The sequence below is a fragment of the Rosa chinensis genome, chromosome 3 (genome assembly GCF_002994745.2).
Source record: "Rosa chinensis cultivar Old Blush chromosome 3, RchiOBHm-V2, whole genome shotgun sequence".
Taxonomy (NCBI): domain Eukaryota; kingdom Viridiplantae; phylum Streptophyta; class Magnoliopsida; order Rosales; family Rosaceae; genus Rosa; species Rosa chinensis.
The window spans coordinates 16125661-16147899 of record NC_037090.1 but is presented as its reverse complement, the minus strand read 5'-3'; the positions used below and the strand labels follow the sequence as shown (position 1 = coordinate 16147899).

Sequence of the window (22239 nt, the reverse complement as noted above, 5' to 3'; positions counted from 1 at the left end):
TCCCATGCACACGAAGATTTATTAGTTTATTAATAAAAATGAAATTTACAAGTTCATCTATTTTCATAATGTTTGATCTTTTCGTCATTTTGGATATTTCACATTTCTTTTGTATATTTATCTTACTTTTAAGTCATAAGGTTCTATTTTAATTCAAATCGATAAAAATGGCATAAATAAAAAATATTGTTCAACCCAAAGTCTCGAACCGCATTATTGGCCTTCTAGCGGGTCGTTCATGTCTGGTTTTGGGTCGGAGGCGACGGCGATTTGGAGTAGTTGTGGATTGACGGTGTTGACAATAGGGTGGTGATGGTGTTGGGTTTCTTTAGTCTCAGGTCTGAATGTCCGGCAATCCTTTTGGTCGGGTTTAGGTCATAACGAGTGTTGTCTCGGTCGATCAAAAACTGGTTAGGAGGACTTTGGTTGGTGAGTTAGTGTTGACACAAGTGAGTTGTCTAGTTTCAGAGTTCTGATTGGTTGGACGAGATGTGAGATGTCAAGGATTCACTGCTCTTGCGTTTGTTATCTTTGCCATACAATTGTAGTGCAAATTTGGAGTCAATCTTTATAGAGTTCCAGTGTGAAATCTAGAGGTCATTTCTGTGTAAGAGATGTTGCCTAAAAGGCTAAAACTCATTGTAAGTTGTTCATTATTAACGAAGTACGTATTTGATAAAAAAAAAAAAGGGTCCCGAACCGCAGATGGCATGATGTCTTTGGTCCATTCCGCCCTTACTACAATTATCACTGTGCACAAATATCTTAACGTGAACGTCAGACAAAACACTTCCAGATCACAGTTCACAGTTGACAGTTCAGAATTAGGTTAAACAAATTAATCACCAATGACATCAACATTTGGAATTGACTGCTCGACACTGCATTAATTGAAAAGCGTCGACCATAACTACATGTAATGGCTCCACTCCGATGACTAATCCCAACAGACTTAATTCCTTCTCTCCAGTTCCATGCTTACTTTCCTTCATAACCGCACTATAAATATCCAAGCTCTCCACAGAGCTCGACATCAAAACTCAAACAAGCTCATAGAGTTCACCACCGTCTAGCCAGAAGAACATAAAAAAAGCACAAGATCAGGCTCCATGAAGCTCAGGCTCATAATCGAGAAGCTACAAAAGGGCCTCTTGCTCTTAGCAACCAAAGGTCCTCACGATGATCAGCACGATGAATTCGATGAAGACTTGGACGTAGCGAAGATGGTACCCGAGGATGTAAAGGAAGGATATTTTGCAGTGTTTGCAGTGAAGGGTAAGGAGCCAAAGAGGTTTGTGATTAAGCTAGAGTCCTTGAATAACCCTGCATTTTTGAAATTACTAGAGCAGGCCAAGGAAGAATATGGTTTTCAACAGAAAGGTGCTCTTGAAGTTCCATGCAGACCTGAGGATTTGCATAAGATTCTGGAGAACAGGAGGGAGAAGAGTAGGACCAGTGCTACATGTAATAATACTAATAGTAATATCCCTACCCTTATAGAAGGATACTAGCTAGCAAGATAGCTAGTCAAATTAATGTATCAAATTTCATGTACGATTTAGTTCTCTCCCAGTTTACAAATGATTATGTTTCCTTAGCTAGTTTGCAGTAAAAATACTTTAAGAATTTATCTAATTGCCATTTTATTTACTTGGGAAAACATCACCAATTGTCACTGAGTTATTACTTATTCGACACTTAACTCACTGTATTTTCAACAATATCACTTAACTCACTCAGTTTTACATCAGTCTTTCACTTAACTCACTGTTGTTAATTCTGCCGTTAGAAGCTGTTAAAATTGAGGGTATATTTGTCATAACTCATATATTCACAGGCTTTTATTGTACATTTATGGTGCTGCGCCCTGTTAGGCAAATTGCCTTGCTGAATGGTGTTGTTATTAGTAGGCTGGAAATGGACTTGGAATTCGCCTTCACCTTGGCTCATGCCTTGGGTTCGCGGCTGTTTTTGTGGTGGTTACGACAGTGCTTGGTGGGCCGGTTTGCCATATCTTAATTGGAAGGCTAGAGATTATAATGTCGTGCAAATTTTTAGATTTTTATGACATTAAATGGTTGTGTTCCAAGAAAGCAATTTCTCTAATAAAGAGTCTAAAGTGCCTTAGTGATTTTGTAAAGAGGCACTCATTCACTTTGTATTGAGAAAGTGAAGGTGCATATGACCGTCGAGAAATTTATAAAATAGAGATACTCATAAAAGATTATAGTAAATCTGAACTCATTGTCTCAGACCCTTGATAGGACTCTAGGAGGAAGACCAAACGTATGAAAGTACTTCAAGTGCATATATTGAAGAGATATGCAAAATACATAAAACGAGAAGGGTAAGAGATATAGATGTGCATACCTAAACTATAAATAGTTTTAGAGATATGTATAAATTAAAGAGTTAAAAGACTTGAGAAATTAAAGTAACAGAATTCATGGAAGAATTAATTTGGATATAAGTTCTACCCAACGTTGTATATTTCTCTTGATTTTATTTTATTTTATTATTATTATTATTATTATTTTGTAATTTCACGTTATCAATATGAGACAGATATTCAAAATAGCTTCAAAACTTACTTATAAGGGTTGATTTATGTATTTGATAATACTGTTATCAACTAGCACTCTAGCAGTGGCTTACAATTTTCAAAAATGACTTGAATGAGCTTGGCACCATCAACATCATGTCCTTTACAAGTTCTAATAATTAATGACTGATGCTTCTCTCGAGTACTGATCTAGTATTAGTATTGCATCTAACCTGGTTTTGTTAGATACAATATAAAGCGGGTTCTGCTATCCAACTTTATTAGCTATGTTAACCGAAAAACTAAATTGGGTAAGTCGTACTCATTCATTATGATATGTGGTTCGACATAGTAGAAGGACTCCGATTTCATTAACAACTAGCAAATCGCTTACAATTTTAAGAAATGACTTGAATGGCACCATCAACGTTGTCTCTATTAGTACGAGTTCTAATGATCGATGCACTTCACTAGGAATGTACTAGTATTGCATCTAATCTGGTTCTGTTAGTTTAATTATTAGCTATGTTAACCTCAAGATATAATCTATTAGGTATAATACTTCAGAGTATTAAAATTTTAGAGCTGAGAATCGTTAGATTGTAAGTTGTTCTTGGTATGTGTCACTCAATGAGTTAATCCAACAGCTTTTAACTCTAAATTTCAATATTCTGAATCACTGTAGACAACCCCAAATCTAATCTAATAGTACAGCTCCTTTCTTTCCTAAGGTACTTTCTTTGTCCTATGATAAGTACTTCTCCGACCCCATTAACGAGCACAAAGGATTGGCATCAAAAGATCCAACCAAATTAATTGGACCCCGAACAAAAAAAGGGTGGCAATGAAAGTGATAAATCGATGGCACTACACTGCTACACATGCACTTGCCCCATCTCCACTCCCTTTTTAGAATTTGGTGACAATATATTTTAATTATGAATAAGCAATGATTACTAGCTATAGCTTGATCGATAACAACAAGGTCTGGTAAGCAGGAACGTTTCTCTTGCCGTACTAAACTATCTATATATCTTCATCACACATTCAAATGAAAATGCATGTATTAATTAGTTTTTGATCATAATTCAGATTGATAATTGATAGTCTGGCGATCAGTCGAGATGAGACTTAAAACATCTTTGGTTAGGAATAAGGTTTACATTACCTGCTATCCATATAGAGTTCTTTCTAGTTGCCATCAGAACCGAGGTTGAAAATGAAAAGTTGATCAATGAAGACCAAATGATGAGCCAACGCGGCAAATGGACTCCAAAGTTTTATAAATATCTTTTGAACAATGGAAATTTCCATAGTTTTGACTTGATGATATTTTGCACTTTCTGAAATATTTTCAAGTAAACAATTGCTACTTTTCTATTTTTTTTGTTTTATGTAATCCAGTGGTAAGGTTAATATTTTCCACCACGAAACCTCGCCCAAAGCGGGGCATTCACCAAAACATTCAACTACCAATGCCAGCAAACCCAGCCACCAAAGGAGCTAACCACATGCAACTATGCAAGTGACCAGTTCACCATATATCAATCGAGAGAAACCAAAGGAACCACACAACAAGAAAGGTGTTGGCAACATCGATCCTTCTCGAGCCAATTGCTTAAAAACCATGAGGATAACCCAAGCAAGATCCGCCATAAGGAACGAATAACATCATGCATTTGCAGTAAGCTTGAACATAGTCAACCGTCAATGGTGTAGAACATGTGCTAGAAAAAAAAATTCTAACAACCATTAAGGAAGAGAGGATCAATCGTATTTCCAGTATGTCACCACAATTGTAAAGAGAATGAAATAGCCAGTAGAGCACTCTTCGCTAGTCGGTGCTTACTAGAATACATTATTTTAGTTGGGAATCTTGTTATTATCTCATGAAGTATGCATAAAATTGTAATCTGGTGTTTACGCACCATGTATTCTGCAGTTTCATTAATCAAAGCTAAGGTCAGCCGCACAGACGCTTCTTCAAAAAGAAAAAAAAGGAATAGAGGAAAGCAGTGAGAGTGAGCACGTGCATGGTTTTCACTAACTTCTTTTTATCATGCGTGAGATAATAATTAAAAATACATAAAATAAATAACAATTAAAGATATAAATATAACATTTTAAACGAATTCACTCTAAATCGTATTTCCTAACATAAAGGAATTTAAAGACAATTTTCCGTGTGTTGTTCAAAGCGTAATTGTGATGTATTTTAAATTTTCTTAACTTTGGTCTATGTGTTATTTGAGTGCACTCTTAAGCGTCTGTTTTAGGATCTATTATTAAAAGTATATTTGTGACTATCCAAATTAGCATATGCTCTAGAGTTGCTAGTAGCGGCATAAGTACCCATTACATTTATAAGTTTCTTGAACGCCTAGTACTAAGTACTATGTTTTAGGGTTCTTGTGATGTCTCGAGTTCTCTTCATGCTTAATGATTTCTAGGTGTAAACTTGAGCAAATACTATGTTGCATTTTATAAACTAAGTTATGACATTGCTACCAAATGCTTAACATACCAAGTAAGAGAAAAATAATATGACTCGCATCTTCATACCAAAGATTGGTCATGATCATCTTCATCCAAAATTAGAGAAACTCAATTGAACATGATACAATTGCATGATTATTCAGTGGTGGAAAACAATCCCCCTAACTCGTATATTCAAACGATATCAAAATCCCAAATCAAAATAGTCTTTAATTCTGCCCAATTTATGGGTTTATTCGGTATTTGGATAAGCATCTATTGTCATGTGTTATAAAAATCGAAGACCGAATCAACCTAAAAACTAAATTGAATAATCGGTCCTCATTCAATGTGGTGTGGTTTAACAGGGTGGAAAGACTCCAATTTCATTGCGCAACTACAAGCAATTGGCTTACAACTTTGATAAATGACTTGAATTCCCCCACCATCAAATCATGTCCTTTACAAGTTCGAATGACTGATGCACTTCACTAGGAATGTACTCACACCTATCCAAGTTTATTAGCTATGTTAACCTCAAGAATATGATCTATTAGCTATTTGAAAGCTCAATCTAAACACTCATTGAACTGAAGATCCACATGATGGTGTTACTTTTCTTCGAATGGTACATAATATAATTGATCCCTTGTTTCATATGGTACTTTTATGTCCTATAATTCGTATAGATTGGCACATCTAAAGATCCAACCAAATTCTAATTGGACCCCGAACAAAAAAAGGGTGGCAATGAAAGTGATAAATCGAGCGCACTACACATGCACTTGCCCCATCTCAACTCGATCCCTTCTCAATATTTGGAAACAATTTTGATTATGAACAAGCCATGCTGACTAGCTTGATAACAACAAGACCTGGTAAGGTACCTTTTCCTTACCGTACTAAACTATCCATCTTCATCACATATTCAAATGAAAATTTATTAGTTAGTTTATGATTCAGATTGATAATTGATATTCTGGCAACCGATCGAGATGAGACTTGACACATCTTTAGACATGAATAAGGAATTGCTATCAGAACAGAGGTTGAAAAGAAAAAAAATATCAAGGGAAAGACCAAATTGAAGAGACAAAGAAGCTAATGCAGTGTAGAGTTTTAACTGTATTTGAAATTATGGAAGAAAATGTCAACCAGCAAGTTAAGCTAAATTCCATTATTTTGACTTGAATATATATTTTAGAAACTACCAAATATCTTCAAAATCAGTAAGTTAAGAAGCAATTAATAACTTATGTAACGTAAATTGTAATGAACTCAGTTTTACAAGCTAGTCAGTTTGTTGCTTTTGGAGAGCTTTTTTTTATCCGGCTACTACTTGACATGTTCTTTGGTAATATTATCGGTTTATGAATGTAAGTTTATGTATTTCTCAAAAAAAAAAAAAATGTAAGTTTATGTAAAAGAAAAAAGGTTAGCTAGTTGATTCATCTGATGCTCATTATCTCACTTTATATTTGAAATTTTATCATGAGTTTTTTGCACCAATAGTGTCGGGACACTTAAGGGATTGTCAGAATGATACCCGAACTTACAATGTTATCAATGTAATATCTGAACTCAATTTTTCTTATCAACGTAGTACCTCCGTCCAATCTCCGTTATGAAACCATTAACTATGATCATGTGTCTCGCATGTGAGGTAAAAAATAAGGGTAAAAAAGACTTTTTCACATGCCTTCAACCCTAAACGAGATCAAAGTCTCCATTCACTCCAAAAAAAATTCTTCTTCATGAGTTAATTCTAGATTCTATGTTAGAAAAAAATAAAAAAACTTCCAAAACCAATTCATATTCTTCAACCCAGATCAAATAAAAAGAAGGGTGGGGTTCTAGTTGGACCTCTAAATTTTCTATTTGGACCTTCATCATTTTTCAATAGTTATTGGACTTTGTTAACTCATATAAAAAGACATATAAGGATACAGAGAGAAAGAGAAAAAAAAAAAAAACTCTTCTTACCTCCCATGACAACGTCGTTCGTTTTTCTTTTTACTTTCAAAGTATGTTCTCCCTTCAATCTCCCATACTTGGATGCGAGATGATATATTTGTAGAAAATTTTAAATTATTATTGTTTTCTATTAAAGTCTCATGTTTTGAAGATGAAATTAGATAAGTTTGGCCTTTATACTTGTAAGCAAAACTACTCCTTGTTTGTTTCAACTTTTGGAAGGGATAGATGAACGCAACAGTAACAAAAAATACTTGTAATTTCTCAGTTTATTCTGCTGCTTCCCTGAACTCTTTCTTCAAAGCTTATATCTTCAATTCTCCATGGCTTATGACACTCGAAAATATTGGATTGATTCATAGAACCAGGGGAACCAACATCAAAGAATCTCGCTTTTAGGAAAGGCTCTTCTTCGAGTTCGAGCGTTAATACCAAGAAGACTCACGAGCAGTGTTAATACCTAAAACTTGACTTGACCAGTCCAAATCTGCAATTTGGTCAATTGATTATGCTTCTTCTTCTCTTAGTTGAATTAATAGAGATGATAAAAAATAGAACAAAAGATTGTTGAACAATAAATTTAATTGTTCAAAGATATTTTTGTAAAATTAAGGAGGTGCACTTAGCTATTTAAGTATTTAGAAAAGTGAATTAGAGGTCCAATAAGTATGAGAAGTTCAAATAACAAATTTTGAGATCCAACTAGAACCCCTTAAAAAGAACAAAAAGTCATTCTAAAAAAAAGAAGAACAAAGTCACCCAGATTATAGAAAGAGAGATGCCAATCTCTTCTCCATGGCTACACTGGTTGCTCTTCTCCAGACTCCACATGTTGGGAAAATTTCAACCCATATAAAACTAGATCTTCAAAATTCAATTACAAATCAAGCATTTTCACTATATGATTCATATAAGATCACTATAGAAAATACAATCGGAAACTAAAAAATCAAATTATTCAAAATCTCAACAGAAATCCACAAGGCCAACCTAGGTTTTCTAAGCCCAAATATTTACTTTAATCAAGAGAAATTGGTAGAGGAAGAAGACGAATTGGAAATGATCTTCATGAATTTAGAGAAGACAAATTCAAATTAGTAACACTTGAACCCAGAAGAATTATCTTCATGTTCTTGAACCAAGCAAAAAAAGGAATCACAACAATGTTGATTCATTCATGTTCTTGAACCCAACAGAAAAAAAAAATCTAATCAATTGTTGAAGATCAAATTTTGGACTTGAGTTCTTATTGATTAATTCAAGTATTGTTTGATAAGAAAAGAAACCCATAAACTCATACTCATACAAACCTAGAAACCAAGAACAAAGAACCCAGAAATTTGTCGCCAAAGATACACCAAACGTTCATGAGGACTGAGAATGAACCCTTAATTACTTGATTCAAATTGAAACATATTTCCAATTAATATCGTGAGTTTAGAGAAGAGAAATTCATGTTGGTATATCAGAGAAAAGGTCAAGCATGGTAATGGAGGTAGAGTAGAGTCTAGAGTGAGAGATTGCATTTGAAACTGGGCTTTTAGGAGGAAGAAGTTGAGAGGCAGAGAGGGTAGACGAAGAAGACGAGACTGTAGGAAGAAAAAAAAAATATTAAAAAAATAAAAGGTAAATAGGTTTTTATTTTATTTTTTATTTTTATTTTTTATAAAATATATTAAAAATAAGTAAAATGTCGGGAAAATGATCATTTACCCAATTTCAGCTTAAAAATTGCGCACTTGCTCCACCAACTGTTTTTTAACCCCATTTATCCAAAACACTCTAAGAGATTATTTCCCTAATACCTAATTTATTTTTTTATATTTTTTATGGGACTTTTTTGCCCTCTCCTTCTTTTTCACTTAGAGGGAAAAGTCATCCTCCACCTTGCCGGCCTCCGGTGACCAGTGGCCGGGGCGCCGACTCCTGTGACCGGTGACCTGAATCCCGCGACCGGTGACCGGAATCCTGCGACCGGTGACCGGAATCCTGCGACCGGTGACCATATTATTGCCCCCCAGTAATCAGATTATTGCTCCCCAATAATCTATTGACTCTATGTTATTATTTGTGAGAATTATGTTTTTGATAGCTGATACGTTTAATTGTGTTTACAGAGTGGAATTGTACTGTACTATGTTGGTCTATTGGGGGGCAATAGACATATTATTGCCCCCCCCCAGTAATCTATTGACTCTATGTTATTCCCCCAATAATCTATTGACTCTATGTTATTATTTGTGGGAATTATGTTTTTGATAGCTGATACGTTTATTTGTGTTTATAGAGTGGAAATGTAGTGTACTATGTTGGTCTATTGGGGGTCAATAGACATATTATTGCCCCACAATAATGTGATTTTTAGACGTCTATTGCCCCCAATAGACATTGAATTTCTCTCTATTGGCCTCCAATTGACATTCAAAACATTTTTTTTTTCTTTTTTCTTTCCCTCTGCCTCTTATGTTACTTAAAAAAAAAAAATTAATTTGGCACCCAGAAAAATGATCGGGCACCCACATCAATACCGGACGCGTTTCTCGCCTACCCGGTGTTGGACTCCGGCGAGGTAGGCTGACCAAAGCTGCTTTGTCGTCTTCAGGAGTGGATGCTGCTTCTGCAATCGTCGCCGCAGACCGGAAAGCCCAGATCGCCGAAATCGACCCTGCTCGTCGCCGTCCGATCTCAACAGAGTCCTCGATATGCGGCCTCTGAGGCGTCGTCTTCGGCCTATGGGGCGTCGTCCGACCTTTGCGGCGTCGTCCGGTCTCTGTGGAGCGCAGCAACGGGCACGTTGCGGGGAGAGAGAGAGAGAGAGATGAGGGAGAAAACCCAGATCGGAGGGATGAAAGAGAGAGATAGATACGAGTGCAATTTAGAAATTAAAATGAGGGCAATACTGTCAAATACTGTTGAATTGGGTAAATGAGGTTAAAAAACTCTTAGTGGAGTAAGTGGACAATTTTTAGCCTAAAATCGGGTAAGTGGTCACGGCCCCTAAAATGTCAGATATAGTCATACATTTAGGGAAAATCAGTCTTTTTATTATCATTCGATGCGTCACATGCGTCTCACATGCTTGGATTAATGGCACCGTGATGGTAAATAGACAGAGGTATTAAGTTGATAAGAAAAATTGTGATACCTGGACTTATTGATAACATTGTAAGTTCAGGTATCATTCTGACAGTCTCCTAAGTATCCAGACACTATTGGTGCAAAAAACCCTTTTATCATAGATAGACTATTTGAGTCATATCGTTAGCTCACACATTATCGGTGGGTTCATGGATACTTCTTAAATTAACATGTTTACCCAGTACTTGGTTACTGTTTCATAGGTCTCGTCCGGTTGCGTCGGTGAGAATTGTCGTTCAACGTGTTCATATTTGTGATATTTTCTTCAGACAAAGCAATAGTACTTTGAATCACATCACATCATCAACTACCAGTCGGCCATGCACTTAATTTTCTTATACTTATCTAGTTATCTGACTCTCAAAGATCCCTAAGTACGTAGATCAGCATATATACTCTGACTAGGTGGAAAAAAAAATGATCCCGGAAACAGGCAGGAACTTGCACAAGATGCACACTGAATGTAAAGATGTAATCTACTCCAAATAATGATCCAAAACAAATTTTTGGTATTTGAAATATTTGATTTCTTAAGCCTCGAGTCGCCCCCAAAAATTTTAATTATGAAAAGAATTAATAATGTATGTCAAGCTAGTTTACTTTACGAGTAGTCTATCTTTCATTATCTGGTAGGAAGAAGAGGGGTTTGTTCCGGTTTGAGCACCTTGTGTGCCTTGTCTGTCCTAGTATTGCGGCGAGTTCCTTACTTCGTCAAATAATCACAACCTTCTAGTGACATGATGAAACTAAGTGTTACTGGATTTATTTCTCGGTGATAACATAGTGGGAGTGGGAAAGCTGGTATTAATTATTGACGTATGGCTTCGCCTGAGTTGCTTTCCAGAATGTAACTACAGTTGTAAAGCAAACAGAGAAGCCAGTATAGCACTCTTTGACTCTTTGCTAATATGTGCTTGTTAGAATACATGGAATTTGTAGAGACGCCTAATATTATTTTGGGACGTTCTCTTGATGCTTTTTATAATACGAGGTTTAGGGAATATGTCTCATCTCCTTGTATTTGCAGTTTCAATAATGATCAAGGCTTAAGGACAGCCTTACCAACTCTTCCTAAATTTTTTTTTTTAAAAAAGATAGATGTGACATATATAGCAAAACAACAAATATGTAAAACTAAGATAAAAGATTTAGGACCTTTAGAAACTTTATATTACTTATTTATTAATTACCACACACACACATATATATGAAGAATTGAGGATTAGACGATATTAGTTTCTCGGAGGCGGACAATATAGGAACCATGTCCCAGCCTCAAATTCTAAGGTAAAAGGATTGACATTGGTTAGCCTCTTCTGCTATTCATAGAATTACTCGCATGCAATTTAAGTTAAATGCTAATTCTAATTTGTTGGCAACTTTGGAATGGCATCAATGCAAGAAGATGATATTCTTCTTCTCTAAAGATGTACTCATTTTGTGAGTAATTCTATGAATAAAGAAGAGGCTAACCAATGTCAGTTTCGTGTTATTTAACTCTCATTCTGTACAAATATCTGATATGCATGGGCAGCATGCATGGTACGTCAAGACTCAAGACCAAACTCTTCCGGATCACGAATCCACAATTCGTGAAGCAAACTCAGCACTGACCTGGCCATCTGGGTTCCGCGGTGAGGTCAACATTTCGAATTGACTTATCATGCTCGGCATTTAATGACATGTCGTCGATCACAACTACATGAAATGGCTCCACACTGATGACTGACCCCTACGAAACTTCCGCCATTCCAATTCTTGTTTTGATTTCCTTCCCACACCCACTATAAATTTCCATGTTCACCGCAAAGCTCGACATCAAAACTCAAACAAGCTGGTAATATGTGTCCACAACAGTTTCCCCAGACCAAGAACATGAAGAAAGCAGAAGACAGTAGCTTAATGAAGCTCAGGCTCATAATCGGCAAGCTACAAAAGGGTCTCTCACTGCTAACTGCAAGAGGCCCTCCTGATCATCGTTGCAGAGGCTGTGATGAAAAACTGGAGGTAGCAGCAATTGTACCAGAAGATGTCAAGGAAGGACATTTTGCAGTGTTTGCAGTTGTGGGTAAGGAGACAACGAGGTTTGTGACTAAGCTAGAGTCCTTGAATGACCCTGCACTTATGGAATTGCTAGAGCAAGCCAAGGACGAGTATGGGTTCCAACAGAAAGGTGCTCTTGAAGTTCATTGCAGGCCTGAGGAATTGCATTCAATTCTTGAAAACTGCAGGATGGAGCAAAGTAGATTTGATGTTGCATCTAATGATAATTTTCTTACTGCCCTGGAAGGGTACTAGCTGGCTGGCTAGTACATGCAAAGCATCCTCATGTATGATCGAATTAGCTCGCTCCGAGATTACAACCTAATTAAATGTATCAATTGTCATGTATGAGTTATTCCTATAAGACGCGTTAGTTATTATATAGAAGTACTCTGTGTCGTAATCTAAATGCACATTCAACGAATGAGATGAATAGATAAAATTCATATTATTTCATTGTACTTTTGATTTTTTCTTTCTTTCTTTTCTGTTAATTTTCTAAGTCATCGCAACATTCTAGAGGATTGGCTTAGATAATCTCGCTGCTCTGCACCCCGTCAGGGAGGGGAAAAAAGGGTCCTTGCTAGGGCTTGGGAGATATCCTTAAATTGGCCAGTTTAGAGAAATTGCTCTAATTAAGCTGGCCTATGTATGTATATTATGTGATATGTCTAATATCTTGGCTAGCAGATCAGACTGATGAACAGATTTGTGAACATCCGGGCGGGTTTGGCAATTTTATTTTTTGTTTTTTGAAAGGAACAATTTTGTTTTTCTAAACATGAGATATTTTGTCAGACAAAAAAAAAAAAAAAAAAAAGAAATTTTGGCATTTGTCATGCTAAATGAGTTGTCCTTATTGGTCAGCCCTACTGCCCCTACATGCCTTGCCAAAGTTTTGCCCAAAGGCAAGACCACACGGTAATATATTTTCCTATGTTTATCAGAAATTAGCTATTTTTCTTTATCTTCTTTGTGCATGGTTCGTTGGATACTTGGTGGTTGGTGCTTTATTGGCAGTATTAATAGGGTTGGAGATATTAATATTTAAGAGTTGAATTTACTCCTTCTGCCACAAGTTAACGTCAGCACCGTCACGTACATTTCCCTTCATGCAGGCATCATCCATCCCTCGATTCTTTTCCAATTTAATCCAGGAATGGGCTGTGACCACAAATGGTCACTTTTCAACTGCGAACACTAATACCTGCAGGTTTCTTATTTCTTTTTGCAGGTCCTAGATAAACAGTAGCCGCAGGTTTTACATAGACTTTGTTTTAACTGTGACATATACCTGTGGTACTGCCTGTGATGTCAGCCAATGAATCTGTTGGGTAAAGAGATCTCAGAGGTCTTTCTAAAGGAACTAGTTTGTCCAAATTAACACAGAACCAGTTTTAAACTTTATCAGCAGTTAACACTTACGAGAGAACAGAGATCGATAATTGAAGTGCATCATATATTAAACAGAAAATAACAAAGTACATGTAGAGGTTACAAAATTTCAAAGAGCAAGCAACTTGTAATGGTTATCAGGTAAACAAAACACAAGCGCTTCTGAAATACCAAAGCTAGGTCCGATTTTGCATATTAGCTAGGTACAAAAAGTGTCCATTAGCTTGCTAGGTAACTAACTTATCTATGCGGCTAATGAATATAATGATCTTAGGATTCAAGGATCAGTGCGAGGCTTCTTGGGGGCATTCCCATTGTGGTGAAGTGGATCCGGACCAGATGGAACCTTCCTCAACGTAACACCAACAAGCAGCTCCTTCTTCTCTTTCAGACCAGCAACCATCTGTGTATTTGCATGCAAACAAACCAAGATCAGTAACGATTTAGTATAATTAATCAACGGGATAGATTAGATTATAGTGGTTGGATGAAAACCTTTCTGTTTTGAGTACTCTCAAGAGTAACAACACCCTCAGCAGGAAAGCAACCGAGATTTGAGAGCTTGCAATCTGGTAAAGACATCATTATACAACTTTAGTCTCCAAAATAACCACCAAACTTTGGCAAAGAAATAGAGAGGGAGAGAAAGAAAAGAGATACTGACCAGCAGCAGCTTCGACATCTATGATCAGCACCAGGCTGCAGGTAGCCACAACCAAAACCAGAAAAAAAGCTATAGACTTTGACGCCATTGTAGTGCTTAATTAATTAAACCTAACTGCAGAGAGAACCAGCTGTAGTACAAGAGATTTCTCGCTTGCTGTAAATGAGACACTTTCTTGCGAACCCGGACAATTTATAGATGGACCAGAGGATGCAGTCAAGTGTGAACCCTAGTTATTAGTTAGCTCACAAATCATTACTCTTGCAGCCAATATTTCCCTATAATTATTACACTGTCTCTTAGTCTTTGATATCAGAGAGAGAGAGAGAGAGAGAGAGAGAGCTTCTCATTAGAGCCTAAGACATCCCCAGGTGTGAGAGTGGCAGATAGCTGACAGCGCCGTCTTACAGTGGATATCATAGGCAGCAGCTAGAGCTAGCAAGGTATAGGTACGTCACTCCACAGCTTAGATGGTTCGGTTCCTTTATGATATATAACGAGGCCAGATATGTAGTAGATTCCTTTCCTCGCTGCCATAGCTGCACATACCACCTGGAAGTAGTACTCGAACTCAAAATTCAACCTAGTTAAACCCAAAAAGCCTAACCTTACTGGTACCATATGCATGCCAATGTATCGTATCTCAGTACTTCAGGAAAAATTAATGATGTCATATATGCGAAGTAATATCTATCTCTACATGTCAAATACCAAGTGTACCATCATATATATATATGCTTATCGATCCTCGTTATTACTCATGAACTATGCAGGGGAATAATGTACGTAATGTACGTGTACTTAGTTTGCTGGCCGGTTTGCAGGCCTGAAAGGGTATAATTAAGGGTGATGGTGATGGTGATGGTGATGGTGCATTATGGTTAAATGGACTTATATGTACTCTATCACAATTAGCGAGATCAACTAGCAAGATTCTGCAGGATTATATATTCAATTTTCGTGGAAAGAAGTGAATGATTGAAACGATAGATGGGAGTTTTGCTTTCACAACTAATTACTCTTTACTGGCTTTGAGTTGAACCTGTAAATTTTTTAGTTACCCAGAAGAGTAATTAAGTTAAAGACTTTTGTGACTGAGACCTGACGTCACACACTAGATTTGGCAGCTGGCTTTAACTTCATGCAATCTGCCGTTGGCAAATATATCACGTCAATGGATAACTAGTACTCCAGTGCAGTAACAGAAGGATATCTGATTTCGTCTCAAAATACTTGAGTAAGATGATATGTTATCATATACCAACTTCCTTCAGGCTAAACTTTTTTCTATGGTTCGAAAACTTCAGGTTAACCTACGCCTGCTATGAAGTATGAACTCATTGTGAATTTGTGATCTCTACTCCCAAGAATACCATAAGTTAACCTTTTGGATATGTATAAAAATCTTCATTTGGTAAACAATATAATATGAATAAATTTTTCAAACTCTCTAATATGTTTCCAAGGATTGAATTTTTAAGAGAGTTTTTCAACTATATTGAATTAGTAAAAAGGTTAATTTAACGTTTCAGGGATTGAACTTTTAATTCAACTATTGAATTAGTAAAAAGGTTAATTTAACGACTTAAAGTTCAGAACATCGCATGCTCCAAATGTAATACAAGTTTTTGGTGAAGAATAAACCAAAAAACTTCTAGAGCATTTCACAATTTTACTTTAATACTTTTAGATAGTTTAGTCATCAAAAAACTTTCGAACACCAAATTAATGACCGACTCAACAAGTTATATGTTGAATTCCCTCAAACTTCCTTAGAGTACTGGACATGAAATGAGGTATCCTCCTAAATCCTATAATCTTTTTTTGATCAAATAATTGCATTCATATGAAAAAAGTTACAAGCGGTATGCATGCTACAATCAAGGCCACTAATGGACCACTCACCACTTACAATAAGGTCAGACCAAAAGGCCTAAATACCACTTCCAAATAAAGCTACTAGATTTCCGGTACACCATGAGGCAAGGAAAATGGTCATACCGACCAAAGAGACTCAAGATTCGACGAAACGCCAACATCGTTGGTAAGGAAGTGTCGGCGTACCAACTGAGTAGTGGCTCTAACCCATGAAGGAATAACAAATACTCGAGCCAACTTCGCCTCCTGAGTAGTGACTACTCGTGATAAATGCGGGTGAACAACGTCATCACTAGATAAGTGGTGTTATGTAATGAGGCACCAGCAGGACCACAAAAGGTCAACAATAATCAAAACATGCATTTTTAGCTATGCTAGTCTTTTAAAAATTATATAAAATAACTTAAAATGAATGTTTTAAATTATAGAGAGCCTCATCTCGATCAAAATAGTTAAAAGTTATAATAGATAGCCCCTTAAGAGTCTGGTGTAGCTGCTAAAATAGATAAAAAAATAAACATGCTCTCCAAAATTGCTATGGAGTCAAAATAGAGTCGGCTAAAGATACTCTAAAGATGATGTTGCCCTTCCACTCTTGCACTTTGAAGAACAAGAAAAAAGTTTCAAAACTTCGCAACTCAGATTTAAGTCCTTTAACACCAAATATCAATATTTCAAAAAAAAAAAAAACACCAAATATCAATTAATTAAGTGTGTCATGCTAAATCACCGTCATCCAATAAAAACGCTAGAAACATCACAAATAAGGCGATAGCCCATTTCATAAACTAATTTAACAAAAATTAGAAAAGAAATGAAAAAAAAAGGGGAAAAAATCACACTTTCCCTAGTCTTCTTAAACGGAACCGTAATCCTACCTCTAGATGGAAATGCTAGAATTCCAAACTGAACACGGAAACATGTTTGGGGTTTTTGTCCATTTACCTTAATTTTTAGAATTTTTTTTAATTCCCCCTTATCCATGAAGACTCTAATAAGGTCTTCCCTAATATCCAATTATGTTTTTTTTTTTTAAAAAAAATTTAGACTATTTTACCCTCACCCCCTTGTTACATAGAGAGAGAGAGAGAGAGAGAGAGAGAGAGAGAGAGAGAGAGAGAGAGAATGAAATAGAGAGAAGCCATATGAGACTTCACCGGAGTCCAGTCATTCAGTCTCCTATCGCCGGAATTTGGTCCCCCCCCCCCCCAATAGAGAGGCAATAAACCTCTATTGCCCCCAATAGACCTTTATTGGAGGGGCAATAAAGGTTTATGAAACCTCGCCGGAAGTCTCCAAAGATGTTGTCGGAGATCTCATATGGGGCCAAAGGGGTTTATTGCCCCCTGAATGAACCTGTATTATCCCCCACTAGACGTCTATTGCCCCCAATAGAACTTTCGGTTACCGAAATGAGAACCAATATCCATAAAATTAGACAAACAAAACTTTGATTAAGAAAAAAAACGAGGAGATTACATCAATTCAAAACATTTATTGCCCTCCAATAGATGTCTATTGCCCACCAATAGACATTTAACAGACCTCTATTGCCCTCGATAAAACCTTTTTTTTTTTTCTTCTTCTTTTTTCTTTTCTTCTAGGCCATCTGCCCCCATTTTACCAAAAAATAAATTGATTTAGGGGGCAAATAATACCTCCGAAGAGGGATTCTAAAGTTCATGCTTTTGAGAAGAAGTGGTCCTAAAGTTATCCTATTGAGATGGAGAAACTGGACGTGCCACAGATGATTAAAAAACATGCTATCGCATTTTTTTTTGAAAGGGCTATCTCATTTTAACAACACGCTAAACAAAAAATCTACACAAACAAAAATCAAACCGAGAGTCACCACCCCAATCAAATCATAATAAACAAAACAATCACTAACTAGCAACATCCCAAATTGAAATCAAATTTTGGATTAGATGATTATTTTTTGTTATAGATAAGCCCAATATTTCGGAGAAACAAACCACCGCAACAACATAGACGACGTTGGAGGAGCTCCTCCTCTCCTACATCGTTCGCTGCTACGACACTCAGAGCTGGGATTCTGTTGCCGCCTAATTCCTCAAGCGTAGTTCCAACCTCCACCGCCTCACTCCTCAGATATACAAACGCAAGTTCTACGACCTCTGACGCCACTTCAACCACCTCAAAGACGCCGTTTGCAACGATGACGACGTCGACGACCCCTCCTCCTCTATTCCTTGGATCGATCATTTGCGGCTGTTCATATTAGAGAGAGAGAGAGAAAAGTCTCGGTGATTCGCAGAGAGAGAGAGAGAGAGCTCACAGTGATTCCATTTGGTGGTGGCGTCGCGACTGTTCAGATCGGAGAGAGAGAAAAGTCACTGCTGATTCACAGAGGGAAAGAGAGAGGAGAGAGAGCAGTCACGGTGATCAAAGAGAGAGGAGAGAGAGATTGATGGTGAGTGACATACAATGTAGTTTATTAATTAAATTAAGGGTAAAGTTGTCATTTTATTTAAAATTGGATTAGTGAGAATAAAAATATGCTAAATATGTGAAATAATTCTTACTCATTTTGATGCTTTAGGTCAAATAGCCTACGTAGCCAATCTCTCTAAAATTTCCATTTCTCATAATAGCAACAAAACCAGACCATGAATCAGTGGTGTTTCTCGAGACAGGAGATGGAAGTCCACTTTCCGTCGCTGAGAGATGGCATCTCTTTGAGTAAAGAGTCAAATTGTGCTCTCAATACTGCTCCTATCTCCACCAGCTCGGCTCCAAGCTCAGACTTCCTCACCTCACCATAGTCAAGGCCATCATGTTCTGCCACCGCTTCTACGCGCGTCAATCCCACGCCAAGAATGACCGGCACACCGTTGCTACTGCCTGCATTTTCTCACCGGAAAAGTGAATGAGTCACCGCGCCCTCTGAGCGACATTGTTAGTGTGGCATTTGGTAACCAGATCCAGGATCAGATCATCAACCAGATGGTGCACTCCACTATCAGTCTTCATGATATGAGAGAAAGAGATGAGTTCTGTAGAGAACAAGGGCGTGTTTTCAGAGAGCAAAAGAAGGAATTGATCATAGCTGCGGAGAGACTTGTGCTGAGAACAATTGATTTTGATCTCGACGTTCAGCTACCATACAATAAGACTCTTGTTGCTGCTCTCAAGAGATTGAGTAAGGAGAAATTCACTGGGTTTAGGCTCCCTGAGCTTACTAAAGTGGCATGGTGTCTTGTGGATGAGGTGCTTACTACATCGTTGTGCTTGCAGTACAAGCCACAATATATTGCGGCTGGTTTATCATTGTCAGTGCTTCGATTCTGAAAATGAAACTTCCTGTAAGTGACAAGTGGCTGGAGGGGCTTGATGTTTCACCCAAAGAGTTGAACGAGGTCATTCAGAGCAATGTTTTAAAAAGCGCGCGTCAGGCGCGCCTTCAAGCTCAAAAGGCGTGAGGCGTGAAGAAAACTGAGTCTGTTTTGCAGATGAGGCACAGAGGCGGAGAAAGCGTGCCTTAAGGTGTGCTAAGCATACGCCTGGAAATTTTTTTTTATGACACCAAAACGACGTCGTTTTGGTGTTTTGAGAGGGTTTTTCATTTAGTTCGTGTATTATACCCGAGCGAAGCCCCAAATCCCTCAACAGCCTCCTCCTCGAGACCCCGACTCTTCACTGTCAAGAGCACCCAATCCCAGTCCCAATCTCTTACTTGAAGATAAAATCATGAAGAGCCCATATGTTTTTTGAAGAACTGGAACAAGAAGGAGGTATGATCTGATTGGCGAATTGGAGCTCCGGTTATAGAATCTGATTGGCGAGTTTAGTGTCGAATTCGGATCGGCCAATTCTGCGTCTGTGCGATTGAAGGTTTGTTGTCTTTTAAGAGTTCGTATTGTTCTTTAATTTGATTACTGAATTAGCTTTAGTGTTTTTGCTTGATTGTTCATACTGTAGGTGAGTAATCAACCTGGATTAGCTTTAGTTTTTTTGCTTGATTGAAGGTTTTTTGTTCTTTTAAGAGTTCGTATTGTTCTTTAATTACATATCCTAGTTTGATTTACATCAACAAACCTTCAATCAACAAACCTTGATTTGATTTACATATCCTAGTTTGTTCGTGTGAATTGTGTGTGTTGAACTGTTGATCTGCTTGGTAGTTGGAAGGATGGTGTATCATGGATGTGAACATAGCTTGTTTCATGACTTCACACATGGTTATTTGATAAATGGCATCCCTTAGTAGAACCCGATCCACAACCTGGATGCTTTGATGTTTATAATTGAACATTCAATTTCAAAGGTTTAATAGGCTGAATTTTTGCTAAGAGAGTAAACAAGTTAAGATGAATATCCTGCCTTTGCTGAAGCCTCTGCTTGTCTTGCTTGTAATTTTGTTCCCCAGTATTGTTAAACCAATTAGGAAAGCAGCTGATGATCACGACTGCCCAGTTTGTGACTATGAATGAACAATACCTTTGATTCCTTTGTAATATTCTCTCCTTGAAATTGTGTAGGCACAATGAGTTCTAGTACTAGTGGGACAACAAAGAAAGATCATGCTTGGCGATGGACTAAACCAATTACAGGAGAGTTGAAGTACTTTTTGTGTGCATTTTGTGATCAAAGAAATACTGGTGGCATCTTCAGGTTCAGCAGCATTTAGTTGGCACTCATAAGGGAATCAAACATTGTAACAAAGTTCTACCAAATGTGACAGATTGGTGCACTATAGCGCTTAAAAGAAATGATGAAGAGAAACGAGCAAGGATTGCGGTGCGTCGGGAGATAGGGGGATTGGAAAGTCTAGAAGAAGATGATGTAGATGATCATGAGGTGACAAATGTGGCTGCAAGTGAGAGTGATAGTGCTCAAACTCCACTTGGTGGTGGTTCTACGGGTCAACCGAAGGCTAGAGGACCGATGGACAAGTTTGTATCCTCAAAAGCTCGTCAAGTTACATTGAATACCTCATACAAGAAAGAAGAAAGACATGATGTGTGTAGAGCAATTGGGCGCTTATTTTATACTAGTGCATTGCCTTTCAATGTGGCAAATAATCCTTATTATTTTGCCGCATTGGAGATGGTTGCCAAATATGGTCCCGGTTTTCAACCTCCATCAAGTCATGAGTTAAGGACTTGGATTTTGAAGGAAGAAGTTGAAGATGTTCAAAAGTTGATGGTAGCACACAAAAAAGATTGGAGCCACTATGGATGCACTATTATGTCGGATGGTTAGACGGATGGCAAGAGTAGGGTTATACTAATTTTTTTAGTAAATAGCCCTAAAGGTACATGGTTATTGAAATCGGCTGATGCATCAGATACAATCAAAAATGGAGAGTTGATGCTAAATTACTTGGATAATATTGTGGAGGAGGTAGGGGAGGAGAATGTTGTCCAAATTGTTACGGACAATGCTTCCAATTATAAGTGGGCGGGAAAGGAACTAATGAAGCATATAAGCAAATTGTGGTGGACTCCGTGTGAGGCTCATTGCATTGACTTGATGTAAGAAGATATTAGCAAGATGAAAGTCTTTGAAACTACCATTCAAAGAGCTAAGTAAATTGTGAAATTCATTTATGGGCACACACAAGTTCTTTCCATTATGAGGAAATTCACCGGCAACAAGGAGATTATTCGGCCGGCGGTTACAAGGTTTGCCACATCTTTTCTCTCTCTTCAAAGTTTATATAAGCAAAAGGAGGCTCTTATTAGTATGTTTTCATCAAAAGATTGGTATGAATGTGGATGTACAAAACATAAGGATTCTTATGAGGTGAGGAAGTGGATCCTTCGTGACACACATTTTTGGAACCATGTTGCTTATTGCATAAAGAGTGTCTTGCCTCTTGTTTGTGTCTTAAGAGAGGTTGATTCGGAAGTGAGACCCGCCATGAGATTTATCTATGAGTTGATGGATGCCGCAAAAGATAAGATTGCAAATAATCTTGGAAATGTGGAACAAAAGTATGAACCGATTTGGAGGAGAATAGATAATAGGTGGAGTCCACAACTTCATCAACCATTGCATGCGGCCAGTTATTACTTGAACCCTCAATTCCGATATGAAAACAACTTTAAAAATACCGAGCATGTGAAGAAGGGTTTGGAAGAGTGCATGGATAGGATGTTAGTTG

The 22239-nt window shown here is 37.4% G+C and overlaps 2 protein-coding genes across 2 annotated transcripts; both read left to right on the top strand.

Annotated features, from left to right (window-relative positions):
* The first annotated feature begins 932 nt into the window (after positions 1-932).
* On the top strand, positions 933-1650 carry LOC112195213 (auxin-responsive protein SAUR72). The gene has a single exon (XM_024335584.2). It carries the CDS (start codon positions 1110-1112, stop codon positions 1509-1511), a length of 402 nt encoding a protein of 133 aa, XP_024191352.1. The 5' UTR covers positions 933-1109; the 3' UTR covers positions 1512-1650.
* A 10259-nt stretch (positions 1651-11909) lies between these two features.
* On the top strand, positions 11910-12633 carry LOC112194705. Its single transcript, XM_024334920.2, has one exon. The coding sequence runs from the start codon at positions 11972-11974 to the stop codon at positions 12425-12427; it is 456 nt and encodes a 151-aa protein (XP_024190688.1). The 5' UTR covers positions 11910-11971; the 3' UTR covers positions 12428-12633.
* The last annotated feature ends 9606 nt before the right edge of the window (positions 12634-22239 follow it).